We start from the raw sequence: 17,987 nt of genomic DNA, 5'->3' as shown, positions 1-17,987 counted from the left end.
TTTTTCAGTCATTGGTTTGTGCTATTTTTTTATTTAATATTTATATGAGCTGGCATATATATTATTATACTAACACAATAAATTTCACAATATTTTCGCAATTATTAAAGTGTCAATTTTTTATAAGTCGAAATAAAATAATAAAATATGAGACTGTGACTAACCACAACTTAAAATAAATGTTTTGCGAATATGTTGTAACACTTTTTGTTATCACAATATTTTCATAATTGTTAAGATCTCAATTTCTTATATATCAAATAAAAAAAATGTTAAGTCCACAACATTTTCTCATTAATTTCACAACCAATAATAGGTAAGCTACTATTGATGGATAATAAATTGATATCAGTCGTGGGTTCATTTTAAAATCGGTAACAACTTGCCATCTAGAATTTGTTATGAAAATATTATGGAAATAGCATTTCTATTAAATAAATAATAATATATTATACCGAGACTTACCATGGCTGAAAATAATGGTATTGTGAAAAAATTGTGACATTTTTGTGTTCCTAGACTTCTTTTTTGGTTTAGTCAAATTTGGTGAGAAAAAATTCACTATTTCAAGCACAATTTTCTTTTGCTGGTTTTTTGTTGGTAGTTGTTTCTATTTTTTTTTTATTTTTTTAATGCATAGTTTAAAGTGGTTGTCCTAATTAAAAACCAATAACAATTTATCACTTAAAATTTTTTGTGAAAATGTTATGGATGTAGCATTACTCTAAAATAAAATTATAAAATATCATACCAAAGTCCACCATATGTCATAGTAAAATTATAAAATTATAAAACGGCTGCAGGTATTTAATTTGTTGAAGAGTTTCAATTGTATCATATGTCATTATTTATTGTGAAAATTTAAATATTATGATAATATTTTATCAAAACTTAGTTATTTATTATTGGAAGATGATGACATTTGTTACCATTCTTAGTAAAACAATTTTGTGAGCAGATACTATTTTGGTAAAAAGGTTCTAAGAAATGAAAAAGTATTTTATATTAAATGATACCATGTCATTTGTATTAAATCCAATGAACAAGAGACGTGTGCAAAAAAAAAAAAAAAACTACCCACTAACACATGTCTTTCAATTGTTAGCATGTTAGTTATTTTTTACTGACATGTTTTACATTTATTAGATTTTGATTCTGTTGACATGATGTTTTATTTAATACCAAATATATTCTTCTAAAAAATTATCATACTAAATGGATAGTTATATGTTAAATAACTATTATAAATTTAAATATATGGGTTGATATTACTTCAAAAAAATAATTCTATCCTAAATTTTCTCACTCAAGGAGCAGCACGTGCGTTGCACGTGCAGCCTTGCTAGCGGTTTGGTAAAGCAGTGACATGACATTAGAAAAAAACATGTCTGAGTTGCTTTAATTGCTTTTGTTATCTATGAAGGACCGTAGGAGGGTAGGCCATCAGTGGTTCATTTCTTAGGGAGCTTCCCACCATTTATTTATTTATGGTTGTTTATTTTTTCTGACACTAAAATTTTGTAAAAAAATGTTTTACATTTTTTCTATGGATGTAATTTCAATGATCAAATTTGGCATTTACTTTTTCTAACTATTATTAAAAAAAATACCAATTGCTTGATTGGAATTTGTCAGGTTTTGGATGGTTTTATTAAAATTTGTTGGTTAAATTGTATATTTGGGTCAGAGCCATTAGTTTTTGTTTTAAAATGATTATTATACTTTAGAATATTTCAAAAGATCCTTAACGGAATTCGATAGATAAAAAATGTTAACGTATAAAGCAACATTCAATAAATGGAGGCTCCTTTGATGAGTGAAGCTAAAGATGAGGTATAAATTCTGTTTGCCATAGCAATATTTTCCATTCGTATGCTAGCAAGGAGCTTTTTGAATTTTGAAAATATAAGAATTAAAGTGATAATTAAAATTTAAGAAAAAAAATGAAAAAGAGAAGTTGTTTGGTAATAATGTTTAAACAACAGTTTTCAGTATTTAAACAATATTACATGTATTTCTATACATTTTTTCACCTACACATATTTCCACAAAACAACAACAACGTTACTAAAAATTTCTTACCAAAAGGATCATTTGTCTCTTAAGAGTTAAGAGTTAAGAGTTAATAATACATTCCAATTTGTGATAGTGGGCTTGCCCACATTCATCATCATAAAAGTGTAAGTAATGTTAGAGACAGAAATTGGCACAACTTTATGTAACAACTCATTACGTGGTGAGTTATGATTGGTAAAAATGTAATGATGGGTCATGTGGAGACATATCTTTACAAATCATAACTCACCACGTGGCGAATTGTGGCACAAAATTGTGCCTATTTTTGTGTCCATCACATTACCCTGAAAGTGTGCCAAAACAAATCAATATGCTCCCGGATGAGCCGAACCAAACCAAAAACAAACACACTACTTGGGTTAAAAAAGAGTGTGATTCATGAACAATCTTTGGGCTATTTATCTGCTCTTCTTGTTGGTTAAACCAAATAATTTGGACTGGAAGCTATATTTATAGGCCACACACTATATCCGCCACGCCCAACTTTTATGAACTTGTATTGTTACTATTGTAATGTGTATGTCCATGCACTAACAAAAATCTAAGCATTTGGAAAAAAACTCCGTTGTAGCACATGACGACAAGCGTAGATGCCAAATCGACAAGGCAAACATGACCAAAAGAAAACCCTTATTTGGTCCCTTGACAGGTAAAAAACAAGGAAATCCAATTCCAAATCATACAAAAGAGCAAATTATAGATAGGATAAATTGTAAATTACACTCATAAAGTTTGGGAGGTTTTGGATTTTAGACCTTGAAGTTTCAGTATTTAAAATTTACCTCCTGAAGTTTGAGAGTGTTTGGATTTTACACTCTGGCGTTTCAAAACTTAGATTTTACCCCTTAAAGTTTGGGGTGTTTGGATTTTATACTCTAAAATTTCAAAATTAGGGAATAAAATCCAAACATCCTTTAACTTTAGAGAGTAAAATCTAAACACTCCTAAAATTTAGGGGGTAAAATTAAAATTCTGAAACGTTAGGGGTGTAAAATATAAATACATTCAAATTTCAGAAGATAAAATCTAAATTTTAAAATTTTAACATATAAAATCTAAATTTTTTCAAACTTTAAAGGTGTAACATGCAATTTATTGTTATACATATGCATCGGTGATCAATCACAATCTCAGATTGGCAATGTTGGGTCAGCTTTCTATAAAAATCCACATCTTTATTTTCTAAGCCCAAATTTTTGGTTTTAGAGGCCCAAATAAATTTTCCCTATTAAAACTTTCCAAACCGGTCAGCAGAAAGAAAAAGGCCCAGACCCACACTATTATTCCTAAAGGAGGGAAGAAAAAAAAAAGCGGGCATGACTTCTACTAAACAATCAGGAAAACAAACACTTCAAAGTTCAAATTTTCATAATCACTCTTCAACAAGTATTAGACTAAATATCGTTTTCTTTTTTTCACTCAAGTATAAAACCTTAAAAAGTAAAACACATCCACACAATATAGATATTGCAAACCTCACAGAAGAGACTATTCATAACGCGTAACTCAAACAAACCAACAAGCAAAAAAAGAGCATGGATAACCAGGAAGCCTACATAGTACACTGGAGGCTCAGACAGGGTTGACGTTCATAGCTATCATTTGGAGATTGTCTTGGCCGCTGTTTATAACGCCATGGCCGCCGGCAAGGTCGTCTCCAGGAAGCCTTTGGGTACTAGCATTATCGGTGTTGTTTGTTGTAAACTTGCGTAGTGCAAGAACGAGCGTGATGATGAGGATCACCAGGCCAAGTATTTGAACTGCAAGTTTAAGGTCCGAAAGCAATTACATTTGTTCCTGCAGTAACAAAAGAGGAAATTAACTCTATCAACACCGGAACCAACAAAAATAAAATTAGAAAAATTTTGTTAATTAAATATATATAGTCTGCTATAAATTCTCACCTGTTTGGAGGAGTAGATAGAGATAAAGGATGATTGGATAGAACAAAGTGGAAAGGAAAAGGAGAGATATATTTTTGGTTGGTTGCGTTAAATGTGTTGCGGAGGATATACAGAATCAAAAGAAAGCTGAGTCTTCCTGTAAGTTAGTTTAGTTTATATAGAGAGATGCAGTCATATTCGGGTGGGGCACTAGGGCTGAGAGAATTGTTGCAAGCAGTGAGATCACTGAGATGCAATCATGGATGAGCTATTCCTTGTGACTTTGCACCATGTGATCAAGTGTATCCGTATGGTGTGTGTACTAATGTGTATAGTTTTCGACCTTTCGTAAGCTCTCAAAACATATTCATTGATTATTTAACATTTTTTTCTGCAAATAACTTGAGTTGTTAAGTTGTTTGACATTGGTTATTTGTTGTTTGGTACTTAGAAGTGTGGTTCTTTTATTTTCCTTGGCAATGTTAGTTAATTTTTTTTAGTTCAATAACATTTGACAAATAATTAGATGATGATGATAAATGTGACTTATATTTGATTGGTAAATCATGGGAAACTTAGCGACAGTATTAGATTTATTTCAAAAGAAAAACGCAAATAATTCAAAAACAACTATATTTATGTGTCTTTTCTTTTACTGATTGGTATAATGAATTTACTTAGAATAATGTGACAATTATTATAAATTTTACTAAATAAGTCTTACAAATTGATATATCAATCGTTAAAATACAACAAATAAGTAATTAAGAAATTTTTTTATTATATTATTAATATGACACTAAACAAATTCATTGCTATAACAATTTGCAAATATTATGTAGTAAAATAGGTAGTAGTTTTGTGATTTATTTGTTATGATATTGATGTAATGCTAATTACTTTCAATATATTGTTAATCATTACGTACTCTTAGCATGATGGTTACTCTTTAAATATTAGTGTTTGTGGAGCATTGGGGATAAAGGTCGAGATTTAAATATATAAAAGGAAGTTTCATACATATATACACTTAGATTAGGTTATAATAAAATTTCTATCTTATATATATATATATATATATATAGTTACATTAATTTGTAAGCTTTTAAACAGGAGAATCATAATTCTGTTATTAGTTTTTTTTTACCGAGATTGGGCTGCTGCCTCGGCCTCAAGATAGGACTTTTTATTCCACTCCTCGGCCACAAAGATTTGCTGGGTAACCTACATAATGGAAATTTCGAATGTAAAGCACAGAAAAAAGGGAAAAATAAAGAGGCTTTGCGATTTAACCAAACAGACTAAGTTTACTTACCATGGCTATATCCCTCTTAAGGGATAGGAAGAGCTCCTGCTAGTTGAAGCGCCTGTAGGACTCCATGTCATGTGGAAGGAGGAGTGGCTGCTCTAAGGCCCAGCAGCACATAACCTGCCCTTCCCCCGTCGTAATTCCTAAGGGAGGTGTCCTAGGGATTGGAGCGCCATCCAACTCCAACCTTGGAGACCAGATGCGAGGTCCTCCTCAGCGTACATCAGCCACGATAACCTCATCTCGGCTCTCAGTAGACGAGGCCCTTGTGCTCCGGTGGTCTTTCACTACCTTCTGTTGCTTGGTCCCCTTGGGTGGCAACGCCTCCCTCTCTTCAGTCTCGAGGAGGGTCTTCTTCTTTTTTCAGATCTTGCATGGGCTTCAGGCTGGGGTTAGGAACTTGGATGGTGCTAGAAGCAGACTCACCACGGGTTGGGACGAACCAGTCCCTTTCTGCTCAGCCTTCTTACCCCATTCTTCATCAAGTTCCTCAAGTCTGCCATATCTTCCTCGTCCGAAGAGTCGTCTAGAAGAGTAGTTACTAGAATAGGAGGGTGTACAACAGATTTTCTGTCAGCTTCCTCCTCGGTGTCAGGCACTCGTATCACTTCAACTTCTCTTGAAGCCTCTCCTTTGAATTTGAACTTGTCTATTTGCTCCTCAAGCGAAGAGGTTGAAGAAGCGACTCTTTCCTCGGCCGCAGCGGGTTCAGGAGGAACCTGTTGAATTGGCTGAAAAAGCTGTGGTATACCCTGTGGATTGGATGTGGCACAGGCAAGAGATCATAGGGAGCCAAAAAGCCTTTCTGAGCTACGTCTATATGGTTGAGACGACAATCTCCCTGCTTATCGCGTTGCCGACTGGCTGAAAATCCTTCTTGTGTGCCTTATAGCCGAGAATAAGGGGAACCGACCGAAGCTGTCTGTCCTCACTTACAAAGATCTCTGATCTTAACAAGTAGTCGAGCGCAGCAGTGTTTGTAAGGCTGAGCCGAGGAGAAACGTGTTCTCTATCTGTTAAACATCACAACAAAACGTAGTCAGAAACTCGAAAATAATGATACAAAAGAAGGAAAGATTGTTAGAAGGTGAAGATCCTAAGCCCACTGTTAGTAAACCTAAGTTTAACATATCCACCTGGCTCTCCTAGCTTGGTTCGGCAATGAGGACTATCATGCCACGCACCCGAGATGATCACGTAGTCATCTTTCATCCTTTGTTAGACTTGGGAGGCAAGAGAGGAGCCTAACGACATCGGATCGGATTTAAGATAATACCCTGCCCCTTGCTGGCTATGACACTCGTACATGTGTACCACGTCACGCCAGGTGAGCCCTAATCCGAGGAGATGTTTAGATCGTCAATGGCTCCTAGGATCCTAAAAACGTTGGGCGCACATTGGTCAGGACTAAGCCTATGGTTTTGGAGGTAGTTACTGGTGATGGGACCCATAGGGATAGTCATCCCACCTTCTAAAAAAGCGATGATGGGGATTACAACTTTGCCGTCTTTTGATCTATTAGTATTCTCTCTGGGGTAGTACCTCAAACCCACATTTTGAGGTATGCGGTATGTTCTCCTAAGCTCCTCTATTTGGGCGCGGCTATCTACCAGATATTCAAATTTACCCATCTTCACTAACCGGGAAGAAGGAAACACTAAGCGTAGTGACTCAAAGTTGACTATGTGAAAGCCGAGGAGGCTAGCCGAAGAGAGAACAGAAGGTTTTAATGGAAAAGAACTTACTCAAACTAAACTGGAGACTGACCTTCGAACTCGTTCAGAAATTCTTATGGATTCTGAGGAAGGTTAAGACCGGTGGTTGGAAGAACTTGGAAGATTCGAATGCTTGAGTTTGCTGGCGCTCTAAGAGTTTGTGAAGTAAAGGAGGAATGACTTGTTCTAAGACTTTATATAGGGACAAGCAAATGAACCGGAGTCATTGCGCCCAAATCCTGAGGAGAAATCATGTTTGTTGGATCAATGGTCCACCGTTGGATACTAAAGACAAAGTGCCGCCTGGAGTAATTAATAATGCTTTGGGAATACTGAAACGACAGCAGCATTTATAAGGCGCCTACTTCTATGCACACACATGTGTAAGTTCGGATATTTTGTTGTTTCAAACTGCCATTTCGTGACAAGTCAAAATCCTATTTTTCTCCTCGGACACGAGGGAAAAACTAAAATTTTGAGGGCTATTGTGGGGGTAAAAAGCCCAACCTAATATATTGGGCCTAAGGCCCTGTTTGAGTACTGTTTGTCTGAGGAGATGAGCGTATTTGAGAAGAAGCCCATGTAAAAGGAACATACCCGAGGATGAACGTGGGGCATTGTCCGAAGAGATATTCAGTTGTCCGAAGAGGCCATTGTCCTCGGATTTGAAGAATATTGGTTAAACAAGTGTCTGGAGAGTTCAAATAATCCTCCTGACAAGTCTAATGATAGAGATGAACCTCAGGCACGCATGGGGATGTTAGGAACGGAGAAATATCTAGAAGACAAACTTCAACCACCACATTAAATGCACTGCATCTACTTTTCTGGCCGCATTAATGTGGAGAAGACCCCTGAACAGTACAATCTTAGCTACCGCCACTCATACAAGGATAAAGAAGATACATGATGGGACATGCACTCAAGTTGGTGTTTAGATGATGAACAAGTGGACGATTAAGATGAAGGGAGAGGGTGCTATATAAGGAGGAGAGACCTTTGATAGAAAGGGGATCGGAAAAAAGAAAGAAAGAAGAAGAAAATATCTTTACTGTAGCTCTATTATGAACTGTATCCAACGTACATCCAATAAAACTCATCTTCGGACGTTCATGCTTGCATTTGTCTGAGCATGATTGCATGTTAATTTATTCACAAACACCTCAATCCATTACTGTTTAATTCATTACTAGCCCAGCTCTTTCACACACTCTCTACAAATTCATTATACTGGGTTCATTGGGCTCACAACCCATAGCTTTTGGGCTTGAGCTACAAAAATAGACCCTACAGTTGAAATCTTAGTTTCTTATATATCAAACAAAAAATGTTAAATCCACAACATTTTCACATTAATTTCACAATAAATCATAAGTAAGCTATTATTGATGGATAGCACTAGAGCTACAGTGCTTTTGGTTTATTGGGTGAGCCAAAATTGGGTAAGCTACATTAAACTTCTTTTTTAATATAATCAAATTGAGTGAGTCAAAATTCACGATTTTACACACAAAATCTATATTAATTTTCTCACTACTAGGGCAGCACGTGCAGCCAATGCTAGTTTAAGAAAATTTTTGTGAAGGGAAAAAATAACCATTATTAGAAATCTATGTATTATGAGAATAAACTCTAAGAATTGTTGTAACACTCTCCATATAATATATTGATACACTACTTAAACCTAAAAGATTTAAATCCAATAAATATGTACTTAAATATGTTATATTAACGACTTATTCTTCTCTTTTATATGAGAATATTCTAACAAATTAAAATGTAATTAAAACCCTAATAAGTCTGAAATTAATTAGATTCTGTTACCCAAAAAAGTTTAACTTCTCATCTTCATATATAATAATATTATATGCTGGTATCCCAGAACATTTCCAAAGCAGCACTCATTGCTTAAGCAGACTTAGGTCGTAAAATTAGTTTGACTAAAGGCTGTGCTTACTTAAAGGACCACTTTTTGAAGAATGCGATCTAAATTTCATTTTCATTTCTAAATTTTTTTAAATTAGATATATAAAAAAACAAAATAAAAGAAGAAAATATTTATCAAAAAAAAAAAATCGAAGAAGAAAATGAACACATATTTCGAACCCCAAACTGTCGGATGATATATAAACTGTCTCGAATTAGAATGAAAAGAAAAATGAAAATGAACATTCTTTTAATAATTTCAAAATTATTATTTAAAAAAAAACAAAAAAATAAATGGATGCAGGATCTAAAATATTAAAATTAACTTCTATTCTACTTTTGACCTCCCAATATATTGTTCACTGCATTTCTTTCCCATTAATTATGATTAACTATACCCTACATATCACTGACTGCATAGGATATTTGGATTCGCTTTAAAAAATTAAAAAGTTATTGAATTATTTATTGAAAATTTTAACAAACGCAATTGATCTGGAAGAACATATGGTTTAAAAGCCAGAAAATAGAAGGTAAAGACTTGGCTGACAATCTAGGAAAAAAGTTCTCTCTTCATGCTCTTTCCCTATAGACTATGCAATTCCTACAAGAAGATTGGTCACTTTGTGTGTAGCAAAAGGGTTGGTGGAAGAACTGAAAATACTCCTACATGTTGCAATGAATTATTTATCAGAGCTGATAGACCTCAACTTAATTATGCTTTTTCTTCGTATTTGAACTTTGTATAGTAGGGGGAAAAAAAGGCAAAAAGACAAAAACAACAAAATTCTTGGGACCAAAAACTAATAAAAAAGGAAACAAAAACAAAAAATACGAAGCCTTTGGGGGTCAAAGCCTGCAAAGCAAGTTAAGGTTAAACAACAATGGAATGGGTCATTATCCTTATGCCTTTTATTACCTAGTAAGTAAGTCTAAAGACACAGAGTCCACTTTAAATTTCACAAGAAATTTAACACACGTCAACAACTTGATATTCTTTCACATGCTTCCAGCAAAAAAATGTAGGAAGTAGGAAATAGATTATTAGTTTTTTTTTTTTTTTTTTTTTTGGGAAAGAACTTTAGTACTTCTATTAATGTAAATGAGTTACATCCGAATGTAAAACTGAAACAATATGAGAAGGTACATCTTCCATCCATACTTGAAAATCTGGTATGCTTATAGCATGTCTCGCCAAATTATAAGCTACACCATTGCCGTTTCTCTTTACATGAGAATACAACACTCTTTGAAAATGACTTGAGTAAATTTTCACATCCTCCACCGGCAGACCCAATGCGCATAGGCTCTGTTCTTGAGATTTCAAAGCTTGAATCAAATGTAATGCATCACCTTCGAGAATGACATTTTGGAACCCCAGCTCATGTGCAAACGACAGAGCTTTCCAAGCAGCCAACGCTTCTGTCACCTCAGCTTTATACGCCTACAGAATCTTCTCTGAACAAGAAGCTAAGACAGCACCATAGCTATCCCTTATTACAACACCAACACCTGACTTCTTTGCATCATCAAAAACTGCTTCATCAAAGTTAACTTTCACAAAACCAGCTTGTGGTGTTCTCCACCTGTTTCCTCCATTTCCGTTACTCCTTACATGTGTACCTGATGCTTCTGTGTTGGCTTTGTATTGCACCAACAATTCAGCTCCCTGTTCAGCAACATGGTGCATCGGATAGGCTTGCAAATTGAGCCTCACCTTGATCCTTTGATTCCAAACAGTCCATGCTGAAAGCCATTGTAATACTGGAGGTCCAGCAAGCTTAGATCATGAGGAAGAAGAAGAAGAAGTTTTAACAGCTAAAACGGTGTCGTGCATAAGGCGAGGCAAACATAAAGGAAAATCAAAACAAAACGTTACCGTTTCTCATTAAAAGGAACGGTGTCGTTTTGTATATAAAACATAAGTCAGTTAGAAGTTTGTTAGCTGTGGAAGTGCACGTGTGTGAGGTTGTTAGAGCATGTGTGAAACGGTTACCAATCTCCTCCGTCTCTCTATCCCTCACTGTGAATGTATAAATATAGATGATCACCTCCATTGTAATTTAATTAAGAGTTGTATTCAGAAATATAACAATTGAAGAAGTTTTGCAACTATTCTCTCTCTCTATTTTTCTCTCTTTTCTCTGTTTTTCATTTCTTGAGTTTCTGTGATAATTCTATAGAGATTAAGAGAACTTTTCATGGTATCAGAGCTTTGATCCAGTTCAATAGCTTCGTCTTCTTCAGCATCTGCCTCAACTAATCTCCCTACTATGGCTACTACAAATTTACCAGTGAATACTTCACTGTTGCTATTATCAAATATGTCATCGATGATGACTGTGAAGCTCGATTATGGGAACTACATAGTTTGGAAACATCAAATCGAGGTAATTCTTGATACCTATTCCATGATTGATGTTCTTGATGATTCAATCACTGATCCAGATAGATTTCTTAAAGATTCATCTTGTAATTTTACTACTGAAGTGAATCCAGCTTTCATAGCTTGGAAGAATCATGAACAAGCCATGTTCACTTTTGTGAATTCCACTCTTTCCCCTGCAATTCTTGCTATTACAGTTGGGCAAAAGTCTGCTAGGGGAGTTTGGAAGGTGTTAGAGAAAAGGTTTGCATCTGTCTCAAGGTCTCATGTGATGAGTCTGAGAAATGAGTTGAATGCAATTAAGAAAGGAGTTGATTCCATTGATGGATATTTTCAGAAAATTAAGCAAGTCAGAGATAGATTGGCTGCTGTTTCTGTGTTTGTGGATGATGAAGAGCTGCTCCACATTATTCTTGATGGTCTTCCCTCTGAATTTGATTCGTTTAGTTCAGCAATTAGAACTAGCAGTGTGTTTTGTCAGTAGAGGAATTGAATGTGTTGCTCAATGCTGAGGAGAGAGTAATTAAAAAGAGGTCTAATACAATTGATTAAGCTTCTATGGCTATGGCTGCAAGGTTTCATTGTCAAGGTTTTCAACAAGGAAGAGGAGGCAGAAATAATAATCAGAGAGGAAGAGGTCGAAGTAATCATCATAATTTTGGAGGTAATCTTGGAGGTTCTCATTATGGTGGTGGAAGTTATTCTCATCCTAATCAGTCTCAGAACTTCAACTCAAACAGTTTCAATTCAGGAATGGACTTCACATATCAAGGTAGGCATCCACCTGCTAAACTGGCCTCCATGGTGGCTAATGCTGCTCAAGTTCAAGCTTCCAATGCCTGGCTTACTGACACTGGTTGCTCAGACCATGTGACACCTAATCTGTCTCAACTCTCTTTTATGCAGCAACCAGTTCAAGGATCAAAATCTGTCACAGTTGGCAATGGACAAGAACTACCAGTCACTCACATTGGTAATGGTGAGCTTCGAACCTTAACTCATAACTTTAGGCTTAATAACATTTTAAGAGTACCTGACCTTGCATCCAATCTTCTATCTGTTCAAAAACTTTGTCGTCAAAATAATACTTTTTGTTATTTTGATGCACATAAGTTCTTAATTCAGGATTTGTCCACGGGGAAGATCCTCTACGCAGGGTTGAGTAAAGATGGAGTTTACCCAATTCCATCTAATCCTAGTCTGTCTTCTACACCCTGCTTCAATTCTCTTCAGAATTCTGCATTTGTCACTCTCAAACCACATAATATTCTGCTATGGCATCATAGACTTGGGCATCCAAGTTCTAAGATTTTCTTTTCTGCTTTAAAATCTGTATTTCCTTCTGTTTCTTTGTCTCAGATTGATGAAGTTTGTTCATCGGCTCCAGTATTCATGGAATTAATTTCTTCTTGTTGTTTATTACAAGAGAAAGAAAAAAACATGTCGTTGCTTTAGGACCTCAAACTTGATGCTCAAATAAGGAAGAAGAAAGACAAACGCAACATTTTGCAAAAATTTTCAAAGAATAAAACAACGCATCCTAACTCCTAAGATTAAGTAGTGCACCTAAATTTAACTAATCGACTTGTCGTTTTAGAATGCAATTTAGATGACACATTTGTCAAATCGTTTGTGTTCGTCATCAACGTTGACCCGATTTTTACCTATTGAATACATGCTGACTTGCCAACTGGATTCAAAAAGAAAAAAGAACCAGCCACTGGACTAGATGCCAATCCTTTTGTGCCCAAAAGGACTCAATTTCACTAAAATAGGCTGCAAAATCTCGTTTAAGTCTCGATTTTTGTGATTCAAAAACTATTTGAAACTCAGAAAGAGAAGAACAATTTTATAACACCTCAATACCAAAATTACACTTTCAAAATCACCCAAGTTTACTTGAAATGTTGAAGGTCCTTGGTCCGAGTCTCTGTTCTTCCCCCCCCCCCCCCCTCTTTTTTCTTACTTTTTTGGGTCTTAATCCTTGTAAAGCTCATAATGAGCCCAACAGTAAAGGGCTATTCTTCTCAGTTCATGCTCAATTCGGCATATATCAACTATGAATCGAGCTTTGAGCATGTTAAGCACGGTTTAAGCCTAAGAAATGCTCTGTGACATGATATCCTTTTGTGGCAACCTATTGAAAGAGCTCGATCACATTTTGGCCACCCTTGAAAATGGGCCTTAAGTGCAATAGTTAGTCTATATTTTGATTTCGAAACAATTTATTTAGTTTTATGCTGAAAGTACTATTAATTAAAAAAAAATGGGACATACAATAAGCAAAAAATTTGACATTTTGAGAAAATTAATAGTGTGAGACTTGCATTCAGTTAATTGTATTGATTTTTCTTTTCCAAAAACATAATTTTGGGACTTGCAAATAATAATCTACCGAACAAAAAAAAAAATTATTACTTTTTCATAATACAAATATATTTTAATACACTTTCAATAAAAAAATAAATAAAAAAGTTAAATAAACTAATATCAAATACACTCATAATACAACTACAAGGGTTCAAGCTCATAAAGCTCATATTCTTGTAAGCTAGTATCGATGTTAGGATTGAAGAAAGACCACATTGTTGTTGGATATTGTATACAAAGATTTACTACGATGATTGCTTCTCAAAAAAAAAAAAAAAAGATTTACTACGATGATAATTAAATATGTTCTTAAATTCAAATAAAAAACGTCACAATTTTTTTTACCTCATTCAAAAATCTAGGCACAATAAAGTCGCTTGAAAGAGCTAAGCCCAATGAACCTGAAATCAATAAAATAAAATAAAACAAGTACGATTTGTTTCTACATTTTAGGCACAAGAACGCCGAATGTACAATTTGTACGGCCTTTCCTTGTTGGGATTTGGTCCATTTGGACTTACACCTCAACCTCGCTCACAAATTATTTGTGCTTTGTTGTTTGTTTTTTGTTGTACTTTGTACGCCGTGGGCCCATCTGTTTTGTTTGGTTTGCTCTTTTATAATGATTCCTGGGTAAAAGTTAAAAATCTATAAATATATGAATTTAGTGCATATTTAAAATAAATAAAATAAAGTAGATGTCATTTATTGACTCATGCATATAAATTTATTGTGATTATGTGTACTTTTTTAGATATATTTGTACATTCGACTTTTTTTTTGGAAAATGTATAAAAAAATATTTGAATAGAGTAATACTGCGTCAATAACATTTTCAGAATAATTTCACAATAAACTCTAAATGATAAATTGTTATTGGTTCTAATTTGGTTTATTATTGACATCATTTTTTTATTTTACAATAATAATTTACTATTCATAATTTATTGTGAAAATATTATAGATATAGTATTATTCAATATAATATATAAAATATATTTTAATCACTGCCCTTTGGCCATTATTAACAAAATTCTTGATATAAATATACTTTTGGTCCTTACATTTTGGACCAATTTCTATCATGGTCCCCACGTTTTTTCCTGGATGTGGTCCCTAAAATCAAAAAGTATTCTCATTTTAGTCTCTACCATTTCTCATTAACGGAAATAGCTATGTGACATATGGAGTGCACTGCTGGCACATAGATGCTGACATGGTCATTAAAATAATATTAAAATGTTTAATTAACAATAAAACAATTACATGTCAACATTTAAATGAATAAATAAAAGAGAAATGTTATGTCCACAACTTTTTCATAACAAATTCTAAGTGACAAGTTGTTATTGATTATTATATGTGAGCAAAAAAGTAATTTAATTATAGATTCAAATTAGAATCAATAACAATTTACCACCTATGATTTATTATGAAAGTATTGTAAAGATATTGTGGATGTAGTACTTCTCTAATAAAAGCCACATTAAAAAAAAAATTAAACCAAAATTCCTCTAACTTTTTTTAAAAATAAAATAAAATAAATTTTTTTTATTATTATTTTTTTTTCAGAAGAACATGTTCATGTTTTGTGTTTTTTTGTGTGTTCAGGTTCAATCCTTATTTTCTTATCTTCTTCTTCTTTTTTCTTTCTTTTTTCTTTTTGTACTTTTTTATATCANAATTAATTCCATGAATACTGGAGCCAAAAAAAAAAAAAAAAGGAAATTGTAAATTGTAAATACAAGATGGTTATAGCTATTATCACCACTCACCTGTTCGAATTAGCAAGAGGAAGAGAATAGGGAAAGGGCTTGTAGGCTCTTGCGCTTATAGGAGCTAAATGTTGCTGTGAGAGGGTAACATTACAGATTTCTGTGACAGGGTTTGTAGGAATTTTGGTGTGACATGTCATGTGTTTACTTTGAGGCGTTCGGCCCATGATTAAGCTTGGTCTTTGTCCTTTATTCCTTCGTGCGAATAAGTTCGCTCCTTTTCCTTTTTACACATAAGCTTGTGTCCTTGTCCTCTCTGCCTTCGTGTACATAAGCTTGATCCTTGTCCTCTCTGCCTTCGTGCGCATAAATTTGATCCTTTTCCTCTCTGCCTTCGTGCACATAAGCTTGAATCCTTTTCCTTTGTGCCTTTGTGCACATTACATTGATTGTACAACTTGACTCATGTCTACCAGCCTGCTTGGCCAAAACTGTATGTATCATGTGGGGCCGAATATTGTCGAATATGGGGTTTTATAGGACTTTAATCTAGTGTTTTGGCGTTGTGCACATGCTATAAGAAGTAGTGTACTTGATAAAGGCTCAAACATAATTGTCCATTGTAATCATTGCAACTTGCAGTTCATTCGAGTGTCCATTGAAATTTCCTATCTAAATCTAAATGCTGCTAAGTTCTATAACTTGTATTCGGACTGATTAATATCGGCTAATATTGGTATTTCCAATTTCTTTCTAAAAGAGAAGGTTTAGTCAGTGGTCCATGATTTGGACTCCCAAAAAAAAATATAAAAATTGACCCCTCTTCAAAAGAAGAAAACAAAACAAATTTTTTTTTTTTTAAGGAACTTAAAAAGTTTTAACAAGATTGTAATATCTCATAAAAAACAATAAAAAATTACCAATAGATTATAAATTTTTTATAAAAACTCCATTTTTTTTTTTGAGAGAAATGAAATACAGTAGCTAAAACAAAGAACCAAAGAGGAACAGAGCTACACCAGAACAGCAACAACAGCAGAATAGCAACAAGCAAATACAACAACTACACAGCATCCAACTAGATTACATTAGCCACACAAGGAGGATCTCTTCAAGCCAAGCCAGTACTGTGTCAACCTTAATAGCATTGCGGGCCAGAGTGTGAGCAACCTGGTTTGCCTCCCTCTTTGTGTGCTGGAAATCACAGCTTTTCAAAGCCTTTGCCAACTGCTTCACGTCCTCAATGATGTGTCCAACATGACAAGTAGAATCAGTAGAGTCTTGGATAGCTTTAACCACCCCACGTGAATCACTCTCAATTATAACACAATTAAAGCTAGTTTCAATTGCAAACCTGATGGCCTGCCAGATAGCCAATGTCTCAATGACTTCTGCCTCTTGCACACCTTCCAGTTTCCCCGACAAAGCAGCCAGCACCCAACCTTGACTGTCACGCACCACCACACCTATACCTGCTGAATTAGACTCTTTGAATATAGCTCCATCTACGTTAGCTTTGAACCAGCCTTGGGGGGGTGGTACCCATTTCAAATTATCCTTTGGTCTAGCAGCTTTCGTTCCTTCCTTCAAGGATTGAAATTCAACTCTAAAATTATTAGCCCAAGAAATCACATCATGAGGGACTTTATCAAGCTCATTCACTCTAATTTTGTTTCGGCAAAACCATAAAGACCAAGCAAGGATTGCGAACTGCTTCGCACCTCTGGTTGATCTAATTGGAGAATAAACTTTGTCACCTCCTCCAAATTCTGATGCTGAGAATTGCAAAACAAGCCCCACAATGGGCTGCTTTCCCACACCACTCTTGTTGAAGGAAAAAACCATAGGAAATGGTTTGTGTCCTCTTTGTCTACACCACATCTATCACAAATTTCCCAAACTTGTACTCCCCGTTTCTTTAAATTCATCTTAGTGGGCAGTGAGTTAATTAGAGCTCTCCATAGGAAATGCTTAATCTTTGAAGGGATGTTCAGCTTCCATATATCTTACGCCAAATAGTGTTCTCTTTGAAACAAGAGCTACTTGGTTGATTAGCTTCCTCCCTTGCAAGTAATATTCGATAGGCACTACGAATTGTGTATTTTCCGTCCTTCAATTCAGCCAAAATCAAACGGTTAGGTGGTTTTCATTCACTCAATGGGATTTTTTTAATAAGAGTAGCTTCCTCATGCCAGAAAATTTGGTCAATTAAATCATTTCTCCATCTCATGTTCTCCCAATCAATGAGCTCTTCAACTTTGGCATCATGAGGTAAGAGACTAACTGGGGATTGGACCTTGTGTGTGTGAGAATTTGGCAGCCATAGGTCTCTCCAAATTTTCACGTTATTACCTCTCCCAATCCGCCACTTGCTGCCCATCTCTATTATATGTTTAACGCCCTTTATACTATTCCAAGCATATGACCCCTTAGCCCGGTTATTTAGATTGAGAATATTCCCATCTGGAAAGAATTGGTGTTGGAATACTTTGTGAGCCAAAGAGCTGTTGTTGTTTAATAGTCTCCAGTATTGTTTTGCTAGGACAGCTTCATTGAACTTTATAATGTTTCTAAATCCCAACCTGCCTCCAAATTTGGGTTTACAAA

At 34.8% G+C, this 17,987-nt stretch overlaps 1 protein-coding gene across 1 annotated transcript; it reads left to right on the top strand.

Annotated features, from left to right (window-relative positions):
* Positions 1 to 11,182: 11,182 nt before the first annotated feature.
* LOC112015112 (uncharacterized) lies at positions 11,183 to 11,779 on the top strand. Its single transcript, XM_024047472.1, has one exon. It carries the CDS (start codon positions 11,183 to 11,185, stop codon positions 11,777 to 11,779), a length of 597 nt encoding a protein of 198 aa, XP_023903240.1.
* The last annotated feature ends 6,208 nt before the right edge of the window (positions 11,780 to 17,987 follow it).

Source organism: Quercus suber, unplaced genomic scaffold (assembly GCF_002906115.3).
Source record: "Quercus suber isolate HL8 unplaced genomic scaffold, Cork oak 2.0 scaffold_575, whole genome shotgun sequence".
Taxonomy (NCBI): Eukaryota; Viridiplantae; Streptophyta; class Magnoliopsida; order Fagales; family Fagaceae; genus Quercus; species Quercus suber.
The sequence above is the reverse complement of the archived record's forward strand: the minus strand, read 5'-3'. Positions and strand labels throughout refer to the sequence as shown.

What these genes read in the sequence shown, in the direction of transcription:
- LOC112015112 (XM_024047472.1), top strand. Translation starts at nt 11,183, where the DNA reads ATGGCTACTACAAATTTACCAGTGAATACTTCACTGTTGCTATTATCA.